This window comes from Protopterus annectens, chromosome 13.part0 (genome assembly GCF_019279795.1).
Source record: "Protopterus annectens isolate FY-2018-M chromosome 13.part0, PAN1.0, whole genome shotgun sequence".
Classification (NCBI taxonomy): Eukaryota; Metazoa; Chordata; order Ceratodontiformes; family Protopteridae; genus Protopterus; species Protopterus annectens.
In genome coordinates this window covers 1,011,271,007-1,011,295,166 of record NC_056747.1, presented here as the reverse complement: position 1 = coordinate 1,011,295,166, position 24,160 = coordinate 1,011,271,007, and the positions used below count along the sequence as shown (strand labels likewise).

The window sequence follows — 24,160 nt, the reverse complement described above, 5'->3', positions numbered from 1 at the left end:
AAGATGTTTTGCTGACACCTGGGGTTAGAGCTTTTCTCTGATTGATTGCGCTGGCTGCAAAACTTGCAGAGCAGGCTGAAACTTTACCGCAATGTATAAGACTGGGAGACGATGTCACCTAATGTAAATAAATGTTAGTGACAGACTTATACAGGCAGGAGCTGTCATGGGAGGGCAACAGTTGTTTTCTAAACATCTGTAATATATGCTTAATGTTACTTAGGACTGAATAAATTACTGTGATTGAAATGCAATGGTTCTAGACTTAGTCCTGCAGATTGCTTTCCATTGTGTAGTAATAAAATCATTGACATTTCCTGTAACCTGATCCTAAAAATATATCTTCATTGGTAATTATTTTGCTGTTTATTTTTAGTGTTGTTAACTCTGAATTTTAAAAGTAACTTTTTTGTGTTTATATTGTGTATAGTAATTGCCATTTTGCCTTTTGAAGAAGCGGGCACCGTGGTGACTTTTAATTTGCAGATGGATTCGGGAGGTGACAGGGAGTACCTATTTAGGCATTCAGTCAAGAGCCTTTTCCATGTTTTAAGTAGTGTTTTTGTAACTGTAGAATGTAGGCTGAATTTAATATTTCATGAGGCTGTGAGTTTTTTTTTAGACATCTGTTTACATGTACTACAACACCTTTAGACATGGGTGTAAAGCATCCAGTATGTATGCCATGGTGTCCAAATTAATTTCTGAGGAAGCACTTTCTTCACTAGCTCAAAGACATTAAATTCCAAGTCATCAGGAGCATAAATGAAAAAAGAAAGAGTGCAAGCATTTGCTAGGTAACTACATCAGTAGCGATGTATACTTGCTTAATCATTAGTTGCTTAATTAAGGTGTTATTGAATAAGAATTATAGTATGAGTGCTTTGTTTTTAACTATATATTTAGAAAATATGCCTTAGAAAAGAAAATGCATTTCTTTTGGGAGGTAGTAGCAGCATGTGATATGAGTATACAAATCATACATTTCCAACTTTACTCAAATCTTAAGGCTCTTCAGTAGATAGTAGTACTAATAAAACTGTTAAAAGAAATGGTGCAGATTTGTAGATGGACATTATGATTCTAGCAGGGAGTCAGCTGTTTCTGTGCTAATGCCAAGTGTTTTCTTCACTGGTTGCATTCATCTTGCATTGGCCAGAAGGGCTTAGTACACCAAACACCTGTGCTGCTGTTTTCCTGGCTTAATTGGCCTTTTTTCCTGTGGTACGTTGCATAAATTGTATTGAGGGTGACATATGGATGGACTTGGGTGGGACTTGCTTCTTGTGCATCCTATAGGGTCATAGGAGGTTAGTAGGCTAATGGCCCTGGGGCCTTTACAAGCCTGGCCAGGTTATACCTGTGTTCCCTAAATGACATTGGTTAGATGGTTTATGATTAGTACAGACTACCCCTGTCCATGAGAGACATAGGTGCCACCCCCCGGGTGAATTTACGGTCTCCCATCCAATAGTCTCCTAACTAACCCTTTTAATAAAAAAAAAATTATTATTTCGCAAAGTATACTTGTTAGAATTTGACTGAGGGGGCACCTTGGGAAAACCTGGATTCAACAAGGGAGCTGAGAATCGAAAAAGTTTGGGAACCACTGCTCTATACATTTCAGTTTTAGGACATGTGGACATTATCGTTACTACAACAGATTTTGATAGCTTAAGTTTGTTTGGATAATTTGATGCTTTGCCTGGTAGGACAAGCTCGGGCATCTCTGAATTTAACTATGTAGGTCATTTGGATAATATGCCTGTAGTTACTTTGGAGAATCACAGTGTTTGTTGTGAAAGCCAATGCTGTAAATTTTGTGTTGACTGGACACCAGCATGTGGATACAATTCATCCTTGAGCCATGAGTTCAGCTCTGACAACTTTTTAGATGGTTTCAAATTGATTTCACCTACATTTAATGGTGCAAATATTGATAATAATTGTTATCCTTGAGTGATGAGTTAATCTCCGACAACTTTTCTGATGGTTTCAAGTTTTCACCTACATTTAATGGTGCAAATATTGATAATAATTGTTATGCTTTGAATTGGTACTCATGGATGGAAACAAGTCAATTAATTTCAACAGTTCCATTTATTCAACCACCACTAGTGAGGTTCACAATGTTATGGCAGCCTGTTCACTACTTAACTCCCCTTTGAGGGACATGAACAGTGGATTTAAAAATGGGGAATTTTTACATGACACCATTTATGCAATGACCAATTTACTTTGTGACGCTGACATTGATGCTAGTGACTTTTGTATTTCTAGTAGTCAGTCCACCAGATGCAGTGCAGTTGACACAGACTTTGGGACAAATTCTGGAGCATTGCAAAAGGATGTTGTGAATGAGGGGGATCCAGGCATTAAGTTAGTTAGTGAGGCACAGCTGCATGACTGTCCTTAATCCTTGAAAAATTCAGCTGCAAATATTGTTCACTTTGACACTGTTAATATGGTTGCTATTGAAGCTGCGTTACAAGTATCCACATTTATTGGGTCTAGTTTTAGCTTGTTTCTGATGTTGAAAATATGGTTACCCCTAATAATTTTGGGGAGGTACCAGTTTGTATTCAAAATATGGATAATGATTTTTCTGTGTATAACTTTTTAAGTTTCAACATTACAATTGAGCATGCCAATGTGTTAAGCAAAGGGTTGAGTTTTGTGCCGGCTAAGGAGTCCGATTTGGCTGAGATTTTAATCAATTTAAAATGGTTTGCACATAATCTCAATTTGGCACTCTGGTTCAAAACTGACTCCCTGAACTCTGGCACAAACCCCAACAAACCTCTCAAAAAAGCTAGTTCATCCAACCCACGATTAAATAGCTGGTTATCTCTCTTTGAGAAAATGTGTGAATTAGAAATTTGGAAATCATTTTCTAAAAACACAGCTAGAGACTACAACTTATCCAATGAGGAGGCATTGTTGTTCAAAGAATTATCTAGCAACGAGTATCATGATAATGAAACCGGACAAGGGTGGGGGAATAGTTGTGATGGATGTTAATGATTATAATAATCATATGCATGAGTTGCTTTTCACCAAGACTTATGTCCAGATATCTAAGAATGAACTCAATATTGCCTATTCAAAAATTGATATTTGTCTTTATGACATGGTTATGTAGGGACAAGTTAACAGTGACATGTACGATTATTTACTCAATCAGCATTCCAGTGGTAGTGGGCATCTTTGGGATACCCAAACTCCATAAAGATCTCCAAAATCCACCTTTGAGACCCATAGTGGACATGGGTAGAAGCAAGACCTTCTACCTAGCCAAATATGTGGACAGGCTGCTAAAACGATCAGTCACTGAGGTCCCACATATTTGTAAGGATTCTTGGGATTTCTTGACCAGGCTAGCAAAGCTCAGGTTCTTGGGTGACTGTATTTTGGTCACAATAGATGTCCAAAGTTTATATTCTGTCAATACCCACAAGGTAGGGTTGGAGTGGTTGGAAAGTATTCTTTCTGACATAGGACTGTTGTTGAATAATGACATTAACATGGCTTGTACACTTATGGATCTGGTTTTGACCAACATTTTTCTTTATTTTGAAGGCCAGTTGTTCAAACAGGTGAATGGGGTGGCCATGGGGGCTTCTTGCACCCCAAGCTTTGCCAACTTTGCTATACTATAAGTGAAAAAAAAGCCAATAGAGATCTGACTTAAAGGCTATATGCTGAAAGCGCTTATCAGGTTTTGCTAGCTCTTGCACATTTTATTGTTTTTTATCTATACATTTTTTATTTTTCATTACATTTTTGGTTTTAACAGTTTTTCAGCTGTGAAGGTACACTTGAGCTTGTTTTTTACAAGCTTTGCAACTTGGTCATGGCCTATTGGGAAAAGCATTATGTATTTAATAGTCCCTTTGCCGAATGTTGGTCATTCTATATTCATTTCCTGGATGATATTTTTATTGTCTGGGACAATTCTGCCACAAAATTGAACAAATTTCCTGAGTATATCAATGGTAGTACATCTTTCCTAAAGTTTACCCATACTTTGATCATGATTCAATGGCCTATTTGGATGTATTGGTAACCAAGTATTATTCGAGAAATTGTTTTTGTTCCAACATCTACCGTAAAAAAACTTTTTCCAGCTCTTGCCTCCATTTTGATAGTTGGCATCCACAATTTCAAATGAGGGCTGTGGTCAAGGGGCGGTTGTTCAGACTTGCTTGTATAATTTCTGATGATGCCATCTTCACAGTTGAAATAGACAAACTGATTTGCATGTTCAGTAAAAGAGGTTACCCCCATGAGTTATTGGACAGTATTAAGGAAGAAGTCCAGGGTAAAAGGAGGAATGATTTTTACAAACCGTTACTACCTATTCCTGGTGGTCAAACTGATGACCATTTGGCTGGTAATAGCTTGTCCAAAGAAACACAACCATTAATTGTCCCTTTTGAATGTTCACTAATAGTCATCTTTTCAGTTAACATCTATGATGTAGTGGACACAGTGCGTAATATTTGGCCAATTGTGATGAGTATCAATGAAGGCAAAGAATTGTTTGTGGTCAAGCCAAAGGTTGTGTTCAGAAGGGGGAAGTCTTTTAAGAACCTTTTAGAAATGAAACATGACGTGAGTTGTTCAAGTAGACCTATGGGCATGTACAAATGCAATCATTGCAATTACTGTCAGCATATTTTATTGTGCGACTCATTTTTTATCAGGAATAGGAAGTTTAAGGTAAAAAAACACTTCAATTGTGTATCCAAGGGGTGGTATATGGAGCTCTTTGTCAATGTTGTAAGGCATTCTACATTGGAAAGACTAGTCATAAGCTGAAAGAAAGAATTTATGAACACTTGAATGACATTTATTTTATTTATTTTATTTTACATTTGTTGACTGGGAATGTCTGACTGAGCCAAAGCCCTTTTTCAGCTGAGGCTTGGGGAGAAAAGCTCCAGTACATACTTAATAACCATATGATACAAGTTACAGGTTTAAAAAAAACAAGTGGTGAAAAAGCTTCAGTATATACATAGTAGAATAGCAGACTTTCACAAATGTTTTACAAGTGGAGTTACATCAACAAAGGGAAGAACACCAATGCCGTGTATAGGCATATTTCAGCTTGCCCTGACCACCACTTTAAGTTTGTAGTGTTGGACTATATGGAATGGTATGCAAGGGGTTTAGCACAGAAGAACACCTCAACAGAAAGGAATTAATATGGAGTTTGATGTGTGATGCCCTCACTTCCCCTGGGCTCAATGACTGCTGTTCCATTGAAAAGTATGGAGGGGTAATTCATCAGTCATCTTTATAATTTGTTGTATATACATTATTGTAACATGTTTGGCACTGCTTTTTTCACTCATACAGACTGTTTCAAATTGTCATTAAATTTTCAAGTTTTTAATTAATTAATTATTTTTTTAAGCATTATTTGTATTGGTCGATTTTAACCACATGACTACAGGATGTTCCTTTATATTGTGTGGTTTATGTGATTACTGCAGTTCTGATGAAGTCTTGATGTAAGTCAAAAGTGCTTGACTGCTGTTTTTGCTCAATAAATCTTTGGTGGTTGCTACTAGCTGTGTGGTTTATACTGGACTTGTGTACTCCTTGGAGCTCCATCAGTTTTTCTTGTTTACCATCCATGACTGCTATAAGACTTAGTTTACCTGACCTGAAGGATAAGCTGGAACTACAGGAAAAAGCATGTGCCTTGAATGAATGACCTTTTGTTTAACATCTGATAAAGAAAGTAAAGAACCTGGTAAAGTTAAACCTTAGCTTATTTTTTTTGTTACTACCTTCAGAGTCAGTTAGCATTTACAAGTCCGAGCAGATGTGGTTGTAATTCTTCTTCCTGCTTTCACTGTTAAATTTTTTTGCCTCTCCACAGGACCTAGCCAAATGGCTTTTCTACCTGTACACGACTGGCCCATACATTCACTGAGTCAGGAAGTAGGGAGTGGGTCAACTTGGTGGGACTACAGAGCAACCTAGCCTTCCCCTGGTGGAATGCCTCATCCCACCCTTGGAAGATCTTTGAGCTCCATGTGGTGCTGCCACCACAGTAAACATGTGTCCAAAAGCTGACTTCTCCAGCTCATGCATGTGCATTATGGCAGTGCATGCTCCGTAGGTTCATGCTTCACTGATGCAGCACCTAAATCATCTACTATGTGTGAGCCATCTAGTGGACCAGGGCAATCTTCCTTCCTCTAAGATGGATGAGGTATCAGCAGTCACGCACTCCGGCCCTCCTCTGCCAGCCCCATCAGAAATCTAAGCTGTTAATCATACTCTTGTCACATAGGCCATAGTCAGGGCTTTATTTCTTTAAACCAAGAAATCAATTAAAGTTTTTATGGCCATTTAAACTGGAAAAACAAAATAACAGAACATGGTGCATGCTGCCCATACTAACATTCTTAAAGATACAGATGAAGTCCAAACAGAAGAAGAAAAAACATAATGATGAATGAGTACCTATGTTTGCTGCCTTCCAAAATTAATGATTTCCTGTGACAAAGACTGCAAATGTAGGCTGACGTTTCCCTAGAAAAATGCATTCTAAAAGGAGTGCAGCAGCTATTCCATAGCCAGAAGTCTTCAACATGCCTTGGTTCTCCTGGCACTATTTATCTGTGGACCATGTGATGGGTTCAGGCACCTAGGCAGTGAAACATTTCCCTGAGGCACTTTCGTTGTGGACACATGGCTGAAGTAACATACAGCTGCAGAAAAATATGGTTGTTGTGAATCTGCTGTGGGCAAAGAGAAGAATTTGATGCCATGCCTACAACTTCAATAACCAAATGTACATGGAAAAAATAATGTCCATGGCCCCTAGGGCACCTTGAGACAGCAGGCAGTATGGTAAGCATCAGTAGCCGGCTGGCCAGTGAGGATGTCAGTGGCAGTAAAATTGCAGGTCACAATGAACAGTGCCTTTATACTTGGTGTGGGTGAACCACTACCTCCTTTCCACTGCTTAGGGAACATTGGCTAAATACATACTGGATCATAAATGTGACTACAGTAGCATGCAAGATTTCCTCTGTGCTGTAACACACCTACATATTATAGTTACATAAGCATGTACTGTACAATGAGCATAACACTTATTACTCTCCTTCTGCCTCCATGTACTTGGTTATTAAAGTTGTGGACATAGCCATGTGTGCTTCTCTTTGTCCATGGAGAACTTGGAACACCTATATTTCTCTGCAGCTGAATATCACTTCAGCCATGTGTCCTCAACCAAATGTGCCACAGGGAAATGTCTTGCTGCCTAGGTGCCTGAACCCCATATCAACTGCTAAGTTACAGCATGTCATATAGGCAGAAACTGAAACACCCAACAAAAGCTCACAAGGAGGATTTGAAGACTCTGCAAAGAAGTCCTCCCAGCAGGAGATCAAACTGGACAGCCAAGTACTTGGTGGCAACAATGTTAGCCAATGTGTTACTCATGCTTTGATTAAAAAATGCAGAGAAAGACTGTCAGGGAAAACCAATGATGAACAAGTCCTTGTAAACATAAAAGGAATGAATGAATGAATAAATAAATCATTTAGTAAATCAGTAAGTAAATAAATAAGGCACAAAACAAAAGCATGGCAAGAGAAAACAGCTGTGTACATTACCTTGAAACAGTGTAATTGGATCACTTTCCGGAATGCAAAATAATACATAAATAAATGCACATCAAACAAAATAACTGCATGTACCTCTTAAAAATGTTGCAGGAATAGTACTTGTTAGAAGACAAAGATTGAATGACAGTTCACTGAAGCCTGGTTCATCAGACCTCACTTCACTGATCTTTCCACAGGCCTATAGACTCATAGGTACTTACCGGGCTACTGATCAATGAGGACCTTAGGAAGCCTAGCCTTAATTTCCTATGGTAGTTTTCAGGCCTTAATAGTTTGCATACAAATAACCCAGAGATGGGCTGAACGGGGATTTGTTGGGGAATTTATGTGTTTCCCCTTTCCATGAGGGAATGAAGTGCTAAACTAGGGTGAATTTGCAGTTACCCAAATTATGTTTGATTAGAATAAAAGAATTACTTTTGGACTTGTGAATATGTAATGCATCTGAAAGTTTAGGGTCTGTTGAAGCTCTACATGTGAGCCACAAGTCACCTTTCGTAGCCTGTATGATGCTAAGAAGAGGGACAAGGCTTTCAGATGGTCTGCATAGGTTTACAGTTTAAGTCCTTGATTTTTTCTTTTAGTGAGAAAATGTGGTGGTCATTCCAATTGTGATAAGGGACTGGACATGTATATACCAAAAGGAGCATTACAGTCAATGAACAGCCGAATGAGTGCCAAGTGCAGGGGAAATATGACATCCTTGCATCTGTATGCAATAACTTTATGTACAAGCTGTGCAATGAAATACAGCAAAAGCAAACAAAAATATCCTTTAGTAACCAGACTACAAAAACTACAACCTTCTGGGGGAAGGAGAACATTCCACAAAATCACCCAAAGGGCTCAAACAGTTGCCATATGCTGCCCGGTTAAAGAAACTCCAGCTCTATTCAGTGGCATACCACCTGTTCAGAGGCGATCTGTGCCTGACGTATAAAGCCATGTCCAACCCAGAATTAATGGACATGCTGCACCTCAGAAAATCCAAATCCTATCGAGCTACGCGCTCGAGAGACTTGAACCTCAGCATTGAAATAAATAGGACATGCTGGAGGGACAGATTCATAACCCAGAGGCTCCCTTCACTCTGGAATAAAATCCCAGTCCAGGTTAGGCAGAGTCCCTCATTGACTCTCTTCAAGATGAATCTTGATGAGTGGATGGGAGATCGTAGGTTTACCCCTGGTATCACTTCTGTGTCACTGTTAGACAGAGGCACAGTATACTAACCTCGAAAAAGGGCATAGCAAAATAAATTTAAAATGGGTGACGAAAGCCAAACACATTCTGGCTAGGCTTATAAATGCCCTAGGGCAGATAGCCTAGTATGAACCTATGAACCTATGAACCTATGAATAATGTAAAAATAGTACAACTTATTTATCACAGCTTCAGAGACTTCATTTCCTGATTGCAGCCACCTTGGTATAAAAACAATAACATTTTTCAACTGCAGACATAGCAAAGACTAGTATGAATGAAAGAGTTTCAACAGGTAATTATACTATACTGCAAAACACAACATAAGGGTAAAACAAATGCATGTCAATACATTCCCGCATGTCATGTCTGTCCTCGAAAGATCCACTGACTCTTCAAAGACTGGTAGTCAGATATGGAGTCCACAGAATGACACTACTGAGTCAGTTAAGGGCATTAAGTTCAAGAGGACATAACTACTGAAGAAAATATGAGATATTACTGTACAGGACTCAACACATCCATTGTCACACATAATTTTAATTACAACAGCCATCCCTACTTCAAAGTAACACCAAATTAATTCCTATTCATTATACAATAATGGTTCATTGCCATTCAAAACTGTGCACACTGATTGGACAGCTCAACCAGTGTGCCTGTTGTAAATCAAGGATATACCAATAGAAAAAAATCCGTCTGCTAAACTACCATTGAGTGGCCAGACTTTTCTACTGGAATATGCTACAGAGGGCACAGCAAAATACAAAAAAAGGTACATTCTGCAAAAGTAAAGAAACAGAAATGTACCTGATTTTCTTTGTATTTCTGCACTGTCCCTCCTTAAATCTCGACAGACCCTCATACCTCTCAACTACCTGGATCCTCGTACAATGTCCAGATTTTTGTCTCCTAGTTTTGTTATTTTCCTCATTAAAAAAGTAGTTTTCTGACAAGCCACAGAGGGTAATGGCAGACAACTGAGGTTAAGTCTTCATATCCTTCAGAAAATGCACGCTAACACAAAACCTCTTGTTCCAATAACTTTCTAAGTTTATAACACCAATACAATGTGTCACTACAATAGAAAAGGCAAAACACAGAGGAACACTACAATGCCACTATGCAAACACATTATTTAAGAAAGGTAAGCAATTTCTTTCTTAAATAATGTCATTGTATGATAGCAATAGTCCACTCTTGACTGTGTGTAATTCTGGATTTACCCACAGTTGGCTTTGTTTGATCATTTGAGCTTACTCAGGCTTCACCATCATGATCAAACCACACCAACCATGGGTAAATCCAGCATTATCCACACACAGTCATAGCTTATTGCTTAAAAATCAGTTCAGAATGAACAGCATTTGACCAGTGAGTAATGACTTCGGCCAGGCACACTGCACTAATCAGACTATTAGAAAATAAATCACACCTAATATTAAGTTATCTAGATCATTTTGATTTTGTGTTTCCTAAGACTACTTGAAGGCTTGTGAATATATAGTCATTGAGCATCTGACTAACAGGACTCCTCATACCACTCCTCTGAGAAGATGTAGTGAGTCTTCCTTGAACTATTTTTTAAAGCACAGGACCGCAAAAACAAAAATTCGTATTTAACAGGATATCATCCAGTTCTCTTCAGTAAAACAATTTCTTACACTTTCTACCTATTTGTTTTGTCAGAGTTTGGTCATTAATGTGACAAACAATAAGTCTGCTACATCATGATTAACAGCATAATGTGGGAAATATTCATGCTAAGCTGCTATAAAGAGGCCAATTATGTATAAAAGCCTAGCATGCTGATTTTATGCACATATTCTCTAGACGATTCTAATAGGCTACTAAAAAATAATCAAACCCGACAAAGATGCCCACAATCCTCTTACTCAAGCAGCAAACTGCTGACAGGAACAATATCCTATCATTGCTGCAGAGTCAGTCAATAGGACGTCATCCTTCCAAACAGTATCTTCACTGTTTTTCACATTTTTTTCCCATTGCATGTGATACTATGTACACTTTGCTCTGCCTTAACATGCTCCAGACCATGAAAAAGTAAATGTTTCGGCCCATTGTAGGGATTTATAGTATGGCAGAAAAGTTTCCCTCCCCATGTGAATACACAGTAGTGCCCCTCTCATCTTGGAATTCATAAGATCACAGGAAATTACTAGGCTATTGACCCAGAGGTCATTTTAAGCCTAGCCATTTCAACCCAATGTAATACCATAGAGGTACTAGCCAGTACCCAAGACTGCATTTAATGATGACTGCCCATGTCCAGGAGGGTTGTGGTCATTATCCCCAGTAAGAATTTACGGTGCCCCATCCACTCATTCAGGTTCCTGTTGAACAGTGTCATAGAGGTGCTCTGTTTCACATGAATTGGTATCCTGTTCCAAAGATGTGGCAGTCACTGGGGGATAGATTTGTACCCCAGCATGTCCTATTTAAGTCACAGGCCAAATTTAAGTCCCTGGAACGAGTAGCCCTAGACCCATTTGATTTATGGATATGCAGTAAGTTCATTAGGTTTGGGCCTTGGGTTGCTCTGTAGGCCAGGCATAAGTCTCCTGTAAGAAGTCTATACAATATGGAGTATAGTGACAGGGATTTTAGTTGGTCCATGTAAGACACTTGCTGGAGGCCCTTGATCTTCTTTGTTAGAAACCTCTGAGGTCTCTCTAATTGCTGTAGATGCTTAGTACGGTACTTACCAACTGGGGCAATATACTCAATTATGGGCTGGAAAAGTGCTGAATATGGGGGAGGGGTTATAACTTCTTTTGCTCTCAAGGTGACGCCTTTACTAATCAAGGGAGCCATGTGGAATTGTGTATCTAATATTTTCTGATAATTCTTAAATTCAGATACCGCCTTTCCTGTTGCAACTTCCATAAAATTTACGTCACATGAGAATTTTTTTCATATTAGGTCTCAAGAATATGTAAGAAAAAATGTTTAACTTACCAACACTTTGGGTTCTTCTACTGTAACACGGTTATTTTGTGCTCTTCCAGCAGTGTGTAACTTTTCACGTATAATAACAGTGTACTTTTGACATTTTTTGTCTTGCGGAGGATGACATGGACTGTAGTGGCTGTTATTGGGGTGGTCAATGTTCATTGTAGGGTCTAAAGTAAAAAAAAAAAACAATACAAAAGATGATTTTTATTTGATGAATTGTTATCAGATTCAAAGTTTTGTTCTCACTTTGCACCACCCATGAAATCTCCCAGGTTGCCTCTAAAATTAACACTTGAGCCTAGTGGTCTTATACAATCAGCAAGCTAACAAACAGACAAATAAAAACTTGAGGGTAAAATCACTGTGAAACTTTCAAGACTTTGCATTTGTGTTCTTACTGGTATTATCAGTTTAACTTAATTAATCTGCAATATTAGAAGTAAAAATCCAAAACAAGTTCATGAACTGGTTTTGCACAATAAGGATATGATGAGGTAATGAATGCAGAAAATAATACTGGAAAGGGGCTTAGAAAGATTGTGTTGGAACTTCCAACAGGAATGTTTTATGTTACCAAATACCACCGAACTGATGAGAGGCTCTGTGAGTCAGAACAAAACATAAGGCAGGGTAAGGACCACCAAGACTTCTGCTAGCCTGTTTACATATACTTAAGAATGAAGGAGTTAAGCCTAAGGCAAGCGGGACAAGGTAGTATCTTACAAACAGCATATATCAAAATAGTGGAAGACTATTCTATCACCCTGTACTGAAAATACAGGTGCTAAGTGTTTTGGAACAGTAGCATGTAGCAGATATTTTGCTATCTTAGTGATCAGTTGGCAAGGAATTTGGCACAGGCTGCACAGAAAGGCAGACATAAAATGTTTCAAAGAAAGAGTGGTACACAATGGAAATAATAGAAGCTAGAGTTAGGGAAATTCAAATGCCCCATGAGAAGTGGAGGAACAAGTAAGCAGAGTGGAGGTGGTGCTGAACCCCAAAGATAAAAGAGGTAGGGAAAATGTCAAATGAGGATAGAAACATACTAACACATGGGAAATCAGACAGGGGACTACAAATAACACAAAGCAGAGAGAAAGAAGCTCACCGCTACATGAAATGAGGATAAAAGAGAAAACTATGGTGACAGAGAGATGCAGAGTCCAAAAACGGAGACTAGAAAAACAAGACTCCTGTCAAGAGAATGGAAGACGGCAGAAGCAGAGACAATATGAATGGGCTACAGATGGGAATATGGTCTACTGCACCACTACAGATACTTGTGATGCAAATCGCTGGACCACCAAAGGGCTCAGAAAACTAGATAAATCAGAAACAGAAGAAAAAAGCAATATACAATATAAGAGAATAGTGAAAAGGCAAACAGGGAGACAAGAACATGAGAATGGCAATGGAATGGTGAAAGGAATGGGCACACAAAGAGACGTAAATTTGTGGCAAAGAAGAGGAAAAGGCAAGTGAAGCGCAGGAAACAGGAAGCAGGTGAAAGCGTGTACAGTAAGCAACAAAAAAAGAAAGAAGGTGTAAGACAAGTGATAACTCGTGCATCTTGTATCCAGACACATAAATAAACTAGGCAACCATACAGAGACACATAAAAACACATCAGCATGCAAACAAGGGTAACTATGACCTAGAAGCATGGCAAATACTGCAAGCAGAACAGAGTTCTGAGTAAGGTGCAATATGAAAAACGCACTGAACTGAGAACGATTACTATATTACGAAAGGGCAAAGAACAGACATAAACATTAAAACATGGATAAACTATAGATGTATTATAAGATGATGGTATACAGGGATAGTATAAATGCAATAATGGAGGAAAATGGACGGACCCAAGACAGAGGAAAATCACAATTTAATCATCAGTTCTAGGTTAAACTGTATATATCTTAGAATAGGGAAAACTGGCTAATCAGGACAGCTATTAACAGAAAGACAGGAATGTATAAACTAAATAGGCATAAAGCACATCACATTAGAGGGGGCAGAAAGATTGGTGATGAAACATGAAGACAGGAAAAGGAGATAAGAATGGTAAACAAAAGCACTGAAGAATAAGGAACTGGGAAGTGGGAAGGGAAGGAGAGTAGCTTAAGTCAGATTTGAAATTGTTATCCTATCTATTTCATATCGACGTGATAGAAATTTAAACGATTTTGTAGTTTCTAGTTCATTTGTTTCTCCTGATGGTGTAGTGACAAGGAATCCCTTGCTTTAGGTACTGTCTCCTGGAGCAGTTGTAGTATCACACTAATATACTACACAGACAACTCAACCCTTATATGTGCTGCTCCTACCCTCCAGCAACTAGAACACATATGACAACAGTCATTTCCAGCTATAGAAGCTTGGCTAACCAATGCTCAACTAATATTGAACCCCCAAAAAACTAAACTAATCCTATTTCACTCTACGAGAGCCCTTAACACCCCTCCTCCATTCAAAATCACCTCAGTTAATAACACCATCATATCCCCAGTTCCTAGTACTAAGTTGCTAGGGGTCACCATTGACCAGAATATGCTATTTGACATGGTGCTGCGGTAGCATTGTCTCCTTGCAGTAAGACGCTGTCCGGTTCAATTCTCAGCTAGAGCGTCGTCTGCGTGGAGACATGCATGAATGGGCATACCTTCGTTGAAGGTTGTGTGTCAGGGCTGGTAACTCGGCATGTAAAAATCAACTACCAATCATTAGCAGACCAGAGTTGCACTGTGGTGACCCCTAACCGGGAAAAGCTGAAAGACACAACAACAACATTTCCTAGTCTATAAAAAAGTTCACAAAAAGCTAGGGTGCCTCTACAGACGTAAACACTATCTCACAGCAGACACCAGAGCCACTACTGCTAGAACACCACTTTACCTCAACCCTACTTTATGTTCCCCCTATCCTTACCAACCTAAGAAAGTCAGATTTAATAAAACCAGAATCCTGTTATAATAAAACAGCAAAATGTGCAACAGGTGCTAACTACAGATTCCACCACTGCCACTCTCAGAAAAATTTCATGGCTTGAGCTCCCCACATTGCTAAAATTCAATCAGCTCAAAATGGCCCAACAAATAATAAACCATCCTGAAAAAACTCAAGCCCTAAAGAACCTACTAACTCACTACTCAGATAAGCAGACCCTTCGCTCTAGCTGAGTTTCTCATATATATGTCTTGGAGCTTTTCTCCTCGGGCCTCCGCTGAGAATGGACTTTGTCCAGTCAGATTTTCCCAGTAAACAAATGTAAAATAATAAATAAATAAAATAAAATAAATAAATATGTAGTCATACAGTAAGTTGGAAAAATTAATGGTGTTCATTTCTGTCCAGTGGGGAATTATTCTTGTACTACGAAGGGTGTTATTTATGGCCTGAGGTGTCCCTGTGACATATTATATAGGTGAAAGTAAGAGAAAATTTAGAATTAGATTACAAGAACATATTAGGGACATCAAAAAACAAAAAAGTGGAGAGTCCCATTGCTATGCAGTTTAAGGATAAACATGATAGTATTTTTCTCTATTGCAGGGTTGTATTCTAGAACATGTTTGTAAGGGGGTTGGGGAAATTTTTTAAATATATGGTGCTAATATATGCTGTTATTTGTTTTACTCCTTGAAAGCTGTTTGCCGAAGCACTAGATTCTTTTTATGTGTAATAAATTTTGTCCAGAAGCCTTTGGTTGTTTTTTTATATTTTTCCTTTTTTGTATTTGTGGTTGGAAGGTTGCTATAATGGTGCAGTAGGAAGAGGAGGAGGAAAAAGACATTCTGAAGATAATAACATGGAACACAGAAGAACCTTCAAATCCAGTAAAAATAAAAATGATGTATATAAGGCTGATGAGGCTAGGGAAGGACATACTGTTATTGCAGGAAACTAAACTGCAGGTAAGGGAAGAGAAGAAAATGCTAAGCATAGACTATCAAAAAGTGGGAGACTGATAACAATAAGAAGAGGGAAAGAGAGGAACAGCCACGGAATTTAGAAGAGGACTGCAGTCAGTTACAGAGAGGTGATAAAAGGTGGAATAGAAGGAGCCTATGTTATGAGAGAGCAGTGGGGACCACATGGACAATAGGCAGTATCTATTCACCAAAGGTAAAAAAAGATTTCTTTAGGACTTTTTTGTACAAATGAAACAGCTAAAAAGAGAAGGAACAGAACTAGTAAGGGGGAATTCAATGTCACCATAGACCCCACAAAAATACAGATTGCTTGGTAAAAAGAGTACAGTGCTAAAATGAGGCAAGATCTGGAGAAGATCAGTGATGAAAGTGGATTAAGGACATATGGAGAGAACAAAATTACAATGGGAAAGAGTACACATTTACACAAAATTGTCTGTTGAAAGCTGAAAGGCTTGAAAGGATAGCAGGAAAGGAGACAGTCCAGCTATGGATTGAGTGGAGAGCATAGAGATAATAGAGAGGCTCATCCTGGACCATACAACGACTGCAATCAGGATCAGGATGGAAAGAGAAGAAAAGAAAGAAGACAGAGTCCAGGATGGAGGTGGGACAGCTAGTAATGGACAGACGGGTAGGCCCAGAAATAAAAGAGAAGTAGTGAGTATAATACTCGGGGGTGGGTTGATGAAAGTGACAAGAGAGGAGCTACTGTAGTACTGCTGGAATGGTATAAAAGTAGCAATTAGAGGAAAAATAATGAAAGCAGAGGGAAGGAAGAAGTGGGAGGCAAACAAAGAGATACGGGAATTACTGAGAAAGCTATAGGAGATTCAGACAGAATGATGGAGTCAGGGAGCAGGAGTGGAGAATGGAAGAACAATGGATAAAAGCAGCAGTAAAACTGAAGCTACAAAGAAGGATTCCAACAGCTGTAGACATAGACCAGTGGTATTGGAAAATTACCTGAGGATTACATGAAGACAATTGGCAAACGTATAAAAAGTAACAAAGGAAATGAACGTGCTAACATCAGAATGGGAGAAACGAAGGAACAGGACCAAGAGATCAGGGAGGGCTTCAAAGAATACTATATGTAAGCTGGGGCAGGAAACAAAATAACTGAAAATATGAACAGAGAGACTGAAAATACAAATTAAACCATAAACAGTGCAGACCTAATAGTGAAAGAGGCCAGTAAAGCTATCTACAAGACGAAATACAGAAAAGCTACAGGGCCAGATGGATTCCTGCTGGAGTTTTACAAATAGGGTGGTGAAGAATTATGGATAGTACCAAGGGAGGAACATGATAGAAGTCAAAGAACAAAGAATATTTTCAGTTGTATGCGAAGGGCAAAGGGGACAGTCAGCCCAAAGGAAGGAGGGGAAACATTATGTAGGAAGTTACAGACCCATTTCACCTAACACAAATGTGGACATCAAGATACTGACAAAAGTGCTATCTGGCAGGCTATGTGGAATAATTCTACAAATAGTACAAGTGAGACAGATTGGATTTAATTTGAAAAAGGCAGATGCAAACTGATGAATATTAACAAAATTCATATATGAAGAATGAAAGGAGGAAAGAAAAAGTGGGGCAATTCTCTTTGATGTACAGAACACCTTTGGCACATTTAAGGCAAAATTCCTGTAGGAAGTGCTAGAGACAAGGAAGGCGGGGAAGAAATTTATCAGATGCACCAGGGTAATATATGATGAACCAAAAATAGAAATATAGGTAAATCGTGTGGCAGAGAGAAAGAAAGCAGGGAAAAGCACAAGACACAGGTGCCCACTGCCGCTAGCACTGTTTATGCTAGTGACAGAGGAGTTACTAATGAAAGTAAGAGAGAGGTGAGATACCTAGAAAGGACAGAAGGTACAAAATTACAGTTTATATTAAATGCAGATGACTACATGCTAATATCATAAGATGCCGACACAGCCATTAGGAAAGTATTACCAATATTACAGGAATTTGAAAGCATCTCAGCACTTAAATGCAACAAAAAAAATGGTAATAGTGAGAGTTGGGGGAGAGGAAAGGAAAAAAAAAACTGATAGGGGAAATAACAGAGGCAGAACCCCCTATGTACCTAGAAATGCATGGGGGCACTACAGTTGGACAGATGCAAGTTAAGAGTAGGGAAAGATAAAAAGAATAAAAAACAATGTTAGACAGAGCAAGAAGACAGATACAGAAGGTGAACACAGTAAGAATAAGGGTGCAACCTGTGGTACTACATAAACTAAGGAAGTGGGTTACTGACTTTAAAAGACAAAGACTGCAAGAGTTGCAAAAAAGAATAGAGGAACAGGTGGAAAGAGGAAAATAATCAAATTAGGGAAGCAGAACAAAAAGAAGGACCCACTTAGGTACTAACAACTAGCAAGTAACGTAATCTACTAGACAGAGAAGAGAGTGTATTCTACAAGGAGGGTTTGGCCTTTATCTAGCAACATACCAAACAAAGTCCTATGCATGGGGGAATGCACGGTCCAAACCATGTAAACAAAAAACAAAAGTAGACCAGCAAGAGCAGACACAGATGTAGAAGTAGATGAGTCCTTTATTAACAGACCGGTTTCGGCATGGATTGCCTTCTCCAGTGTAGGACAAACTGAAGTTTGAGTACTAAAAGGTGCTCATTGCCCAATGTACCACATTGTGCATAAACAGGAAAAGAGATAGCGGGAGAGTACACAAAGTAAAAGGACAATAAAGGAGAATGCAAATAAAACATCAGGAGAAAAAATGAGAAGGTGATAAAGGAAGTGGGAAACATAGTATAGGGTCAGAGAAAGCAAGACATTAGGGGAATAGCAGGTCTATATTACATGCACGAACACTTAGGTTGTCGAATACGACATGATCGACACCTATTCAGCGAACGCACAAGTCATCGAAACCTCAAAACCCAAAAATACAGATGACTGAATCGTTTTGTTTTGCCAACACCGTTCCACCCAGTGACAAACATAAAACATACTTTCCACTACACCGCTCGCTACATACTACCCACCCAAACAAAATAAATAAACAACATACATACACTAACCTAAACACTACTTCTTCCCTACACTAACCCTTACATACATTACTATCTATGCACTTACCTTAACCTGCACCCTAAACCCTAAGGTCCGTAACTATCGCACACTTACCTTACGGAGCTATACCGCAGAAGGGCTGACTATGCCGAATCGGGATTTCGAATTTCACAGTTTTCAGCGTTCGGTGTACTCACGGTTCACTTAATAAGTGTTGATCATGCCGTGTTCGACAACCTAAGCGTTCACGCTTATGATATAGACCTGGAATAGCATGGATGGAGAGGACAAAAGTAAGAGGGAAGAACAGCCTTGGAAACGATATGGAATTTTGTATGAATAAGCTCTAATAAGGTCAGAGAGAGAAGGAGGTATGATATTTAAAAATTTAAATGAGCAAGAGGAGAAGTACACACTATCTAAGGAAGAATGGTCAAGCTATATAATGCAGAGGAAGATCTGGACCATGGAAAAAGAGAAGGTGGCTAGGCATGGGAAAAGAACAGAAGGAAAGGGAAAAGAAAAAAAAAGGAAGTTCTCTGGAAGAGATAGGAGGACAAGAAGAGAGGGAAATGTAAACTGATATATGAAGATATAAGAAGAAAGGAACTGCAAGGCAAAAATAACAGAGATAAGGGAAAAGTGTAGCAGGGATAAAAGTTGGAATCCAAAGAAAAATATGGGCAGATACTCCAAATAAGCAAAAAGATTCAATGACTACACAGAGGTGGGTATCAGGCACTATGAATTCTACATGGATGATACCTCACACAAAGAAGACTCGATAAAGAGGGGATGAAGGAAAACACTGCATGCTGGAGGTATTCAGAAAAAGAGGTAGGAATGATTCATATGTATTGGAGATGTCCATATGCACAAGAAGTCTGGAAAAAGGCAATAAGCATAAGGGAGGAAATATAGAGAATGGAAGGAGAAAACACATGAGACTTCTGTGTGTTGGGAAGAACACATAAAAGTGGAACATGAGAAGAAAAGGAGCTGAGGATATAAAGGATAACGGCCACAAAAAGTTAAAACAATAACAACAAGAAAATGGAAAAAGAACAAAGGGAAAAGGTGATGAATCAGTAGCTATATAAAAAGTTCATTGATTTTACAAGAACACGGCAGAAAACAGTGAAATGTTGGAAAGGGGAAAAGGAAAAAATGGATAAAGAAGTGCAATAAGTTATGGAATACTATAACATAAAGATAACAGGGACAACAGGAGGCAACAGAAGGAAGGGGGTAGATGAGATGGGAAAAAGACAGGGTTAGGAGTAGAACGGTATAGCAAAAACTGCTAACCTCTGGTGAAGCTAAGGAACACCATACATGAGGACTGCATATGTATGTTAATTATGACTGATGTGTAAATAAAGTATATGAAACATACGGGGTGAAGCAGTAGACTTCTGGAAGGAGATAAATGAGAAGGAATTTTGGAAATGTGTTAGATTTGCTTATTTGTCTGGGATGTGAGGAAGGGGAGCATTGCAGAAAATGAAGAAGAACGGGCTGTTATGTTCAAGCATCTGGATCATATTTTGACACTGAAGAAATGAAAGTTATGTACTCAACATAACAACTGAGCTGGACAAGCATGTCGATCCTCATTAATTGCTGAGATAATGTTGGCAAGTATTAGGACAGTTCAGCATGGGACATTTTCCACGGCTACTAAATACCTCCCCTTATCCCATCATCCACTGCTGGGGCCATCCTCTACAGCTCTATAGGATATCACACAATATAGAAAAGAAACTTGACATAAGACTCTAAACCAAGTAAGGAAAAAAAAGAGAGGAATTTGGATACCTTAAAAAGAATGGACCTGCACATAATTATCTGTCATTATAGCAAGTACCTGGCAGTGCAGCAGTTAGGGTTGTCGCCTCACAGCAATCAATCCTTGGCTGGAGTGCCTTCTGTGCAAAGTCTGCATGTCCTCCCTGCAGTTGAGTGAGTTTTAAAGACATACAGGAAGGTGCATGTGTGTATGCTTCTGTGAAGGTTGGGCACCGGGTTTGCAACTCGGAACTGTAAAAACCACACTGCTAATCAATCTGCGGACCAGTGATCCACTGTGGTGACCCCAAATGGGAGACGCCACAAGACATTGCTATAGCAAGCACCTAACTTTTATATGTAGCATGAAGCAGAAAAACCTCATTAAAAGAAGGGCAAAGCACAAAGCTAGTCTTTATAAGAGGTCTCCCTCATGGCAATATATCTCTTACCACTGTGACCCCAAAGGAAGGCCTATATCCTGATAAAAAATACAGCTTATAGTGTCTTATGAAGGTATTCAGTCAAGACTGCTGAGAAAATATCATCTAAAGCTGCATTACAATCCCCACCGAAAAACTGTAAGGTAAAAACTGCTCTAATAGAATGTGCCCTGGGTACAGAGGGCAGTGATGTATTATAGTTGTCATAGCTTTGTTTGCTACAGATGTCAGCCATTTAGCCAAGATGACTGTGGATACTTTGCTGCCACTTTCCTTAATGGAAAAAGAAATGAAGAACTGAGCATCTTTTTTTTTTTAATAGATTTGGTTTTATCTGTATATAATTGAAGTTGCCTATGCACAATCATACAATGTAGAAGATATTATCCTCATTTGGACAAGATGGGGAAAAAAGGGTAAATAAACAGATTTTATTGAGTGAACCTTATTCATAAAGGAAGGACTAGGGTGCATGTGTATGCCATCATTATGAAGGGTCAGCTGATGGGGGTCTACAAAGAGATTGTGCAACCAATAAGTCCTTTTAGCTGGTGTGATAGCCACAAGGATGAGCCTTCCAGAACAAAAGCTTTAATTCTGCTAATAATCCTGACTCAAAAAAGAGAAAGGGCTGGCTTATCCTATACAAACTGAAGTATCCACAGAGGAAAAGGCTCTTTATCGGGTGCTGGAAAGCAAAATACCATTCTAAAAGGCTTTGTACACCATTAAAGAAGCAAAAGAAATTCATATTTGCCTTGGGAATGGTAAATAAACCTTAATTGATGACTAACTAAGCCCAGAGGCAACATTTTTGAAAACTACGAAGGTAGAGATACTCTGAAAGGGTCAAGAACATTTGATGAATTACCTATAAAAATTAGCCCCTTTGCTTTTGTAACTCCTTCTAGTACTATTTGTTTTTGGGAAAATGTAATGAAATGAACTACCCTAGATGGAAAGGCATAGTTACTCTCTGTCAGTGGAAGCTGAAAATCCATACAGTTATATGTAAAGAGATGGGACTTGTCAGGGGAATGGGATAGTACTGTCCTGAGAGGACACAGACAGAGATTCTCTTCCAGGAGATGATGCATGAGCAAAGAAAACCATACTTGTTGAGAACAAAATGGAGCTATTAGAATGATTCTGACTAGTGTTCTTTGCTTTTCAGATTAATCATACCATTAGACAAAACAAGGAAAATCATATAGGAATCTAGGGAATAATTTCTGGATTGAAGCATCCTCAGATCATTCCCTTGGCAGAAAGGTAAGGGAATAAAAGTTGCTGTACTTGGTGTCTGAGAGGCAAACAGGTCACAGAAAGGCTTGCTTCAGTGAGAAAACAGTTCCACACTATTGAGGGGTTGAGGGACTACTAATATGGCATCCACAGACACCAGCTATACTTCACCAATAGTGAATTTTCCTTCCCTAGAATATGGTTTGCTACCAGTAAGTGCTTAGACATTATAGCCCATTCTCAAATCCTCAATGGTCCTCAATACAAAGGATAGGAGTGGGTTCCCATTTGCTTGTTGATATACCAAACCTATGCTATGTTGTTGAGTGGCTATCACACCTTGAAGCAGGTAGTTTTAGAAGTCTTACAGAGTATGAAGGGCTACTCTGATCTCCAGAATACTGAGGAGTAGATTGTTCTTTGTATATTCCACAAACCCTGACAGTCTGCCTTCAAAATACTCTCTTACTCTACTGCAGAAGCATCCGTGGTAGCTGCCACTAGTGGAATGTGAGTCTGGAAATGACTGCCTTATGACAGATTAGGTATATGAATCTAGCATTGCAGATGAGAATTATGGACTCTAGAAATCCTGATTTACTGAGCCATGGAGTCTGAGATCTGTGATCACTGTATTCAGTGTCAGCTGTATTGCTTTCAAGTAATATCTAGTGAAGAATAATGTAGGTATTTACAGATGTCATCATCCCCAATTTCCCAAGGTAAAGATGGGCTAAGGTTAATTGCAAATGAATGACCTGTGAGACCAAACACTAGAAATGGAGTTTTTCTCAAGACAGATGAGTTCTGTATGTGATTATGTACAGACTGCAATCTAGGAGTATGGGTAGCTTAGATAGCTCCAAGTCTGACCTTACTGCTAAGGAGTTTAACAGAACAATCAGATATTCCCAAGCATCAATTAGACTGTTCAGGAAGGGAGCAGCCAGGAGTGAATGATCTAAATAGAGAAAATGTTTTGCCCTTTGCAATGTCTGAATCTCTGCAACTTCAGACATGCACTTAGTGAGCACTCTAGGGACTGTGATAAGACCAGATGGTAGCATCTTATATTAACAGCAATTGGCTCATACACAAAAGTGAAGATATTTCCTGGACTCCTTTGCTAGCTTTATGTGAATGTAAGCATCATGGAGATTCAAAGTGTACAATCAGACTATTCCTAACAAGAATGGAAGGATGTATTGTACCATGACCATGTAAAAGGTTTTGTTTTCTTTGGTACTATAAAGGACATTAAGTGATGCTCTAATCCTTTCTGGATTGCTGGACTTCTTAGATGACTCTTTTTATTAGCAAGTTGAATACCTCTCTAATTGCAGCAGCTTTTTGATGGAATGGGTTTTGGGCAAGGGGAAGGACTGACAACTTGCCATACACAATGGCCAGCCATGCAGGAATGTGGAAAAATGTCCCCCTCCAACGAACTCCTATGTGGGACAGTAAAACAAGGTCATAGGGATTCTTCTGTTAATCATCCAAAACTGGGACACAGATACCCTACTGTTGTTGGGCACCCCTCCATTGAGGAGGATGACGTGTTTAGAAGTTATCATGACAGTTTTGATTTCATTCATATCACAATAATGGCTAAGAAGGATTGTTTTCAAGATTCACAGGAATTTCAATACATTTGAGTCTTGTGACTACTTACACCTTGTCAGCACCCAACCTCAGAACATACCCACCTTCTCTAGGAGGGCTACGCCAGTCAAACTTGGTCTAATGTTAAGATGACTTAAAGTGCAGGCCAAAAATGGTGGAAATATGAACGGATACATTTATAATAGTCACTTTGGCATCCACAGCAAAGTCTTTGGCTAGATCCAGACATGCCAGTG

General features: G+C 39.0%; 1 protein-coding gene across 1 annotated transcript in view; it reads right to left on the bottom strand.

The window, feature by feature from the left end:
* The window catches only part of IGFBP4 (insulin like growth factor binding protein 4), a 927,715-nt gene that overhangs the window by 152,581 nt on the left and 750,974 nt on the right, over window positions 1-24,160 (bottom strand). The window contains exon 2 of the mRNA XM_044055009.1: window positions 11,838-12,001. Within this exon, the coding sequence (XP_043910944.1) occupies window positions 11,838-12,001 (164 nt within the window). The remainder of the gene's footprint in view (window positions 1-11,837; window positions 12,002-24,160) is intronic.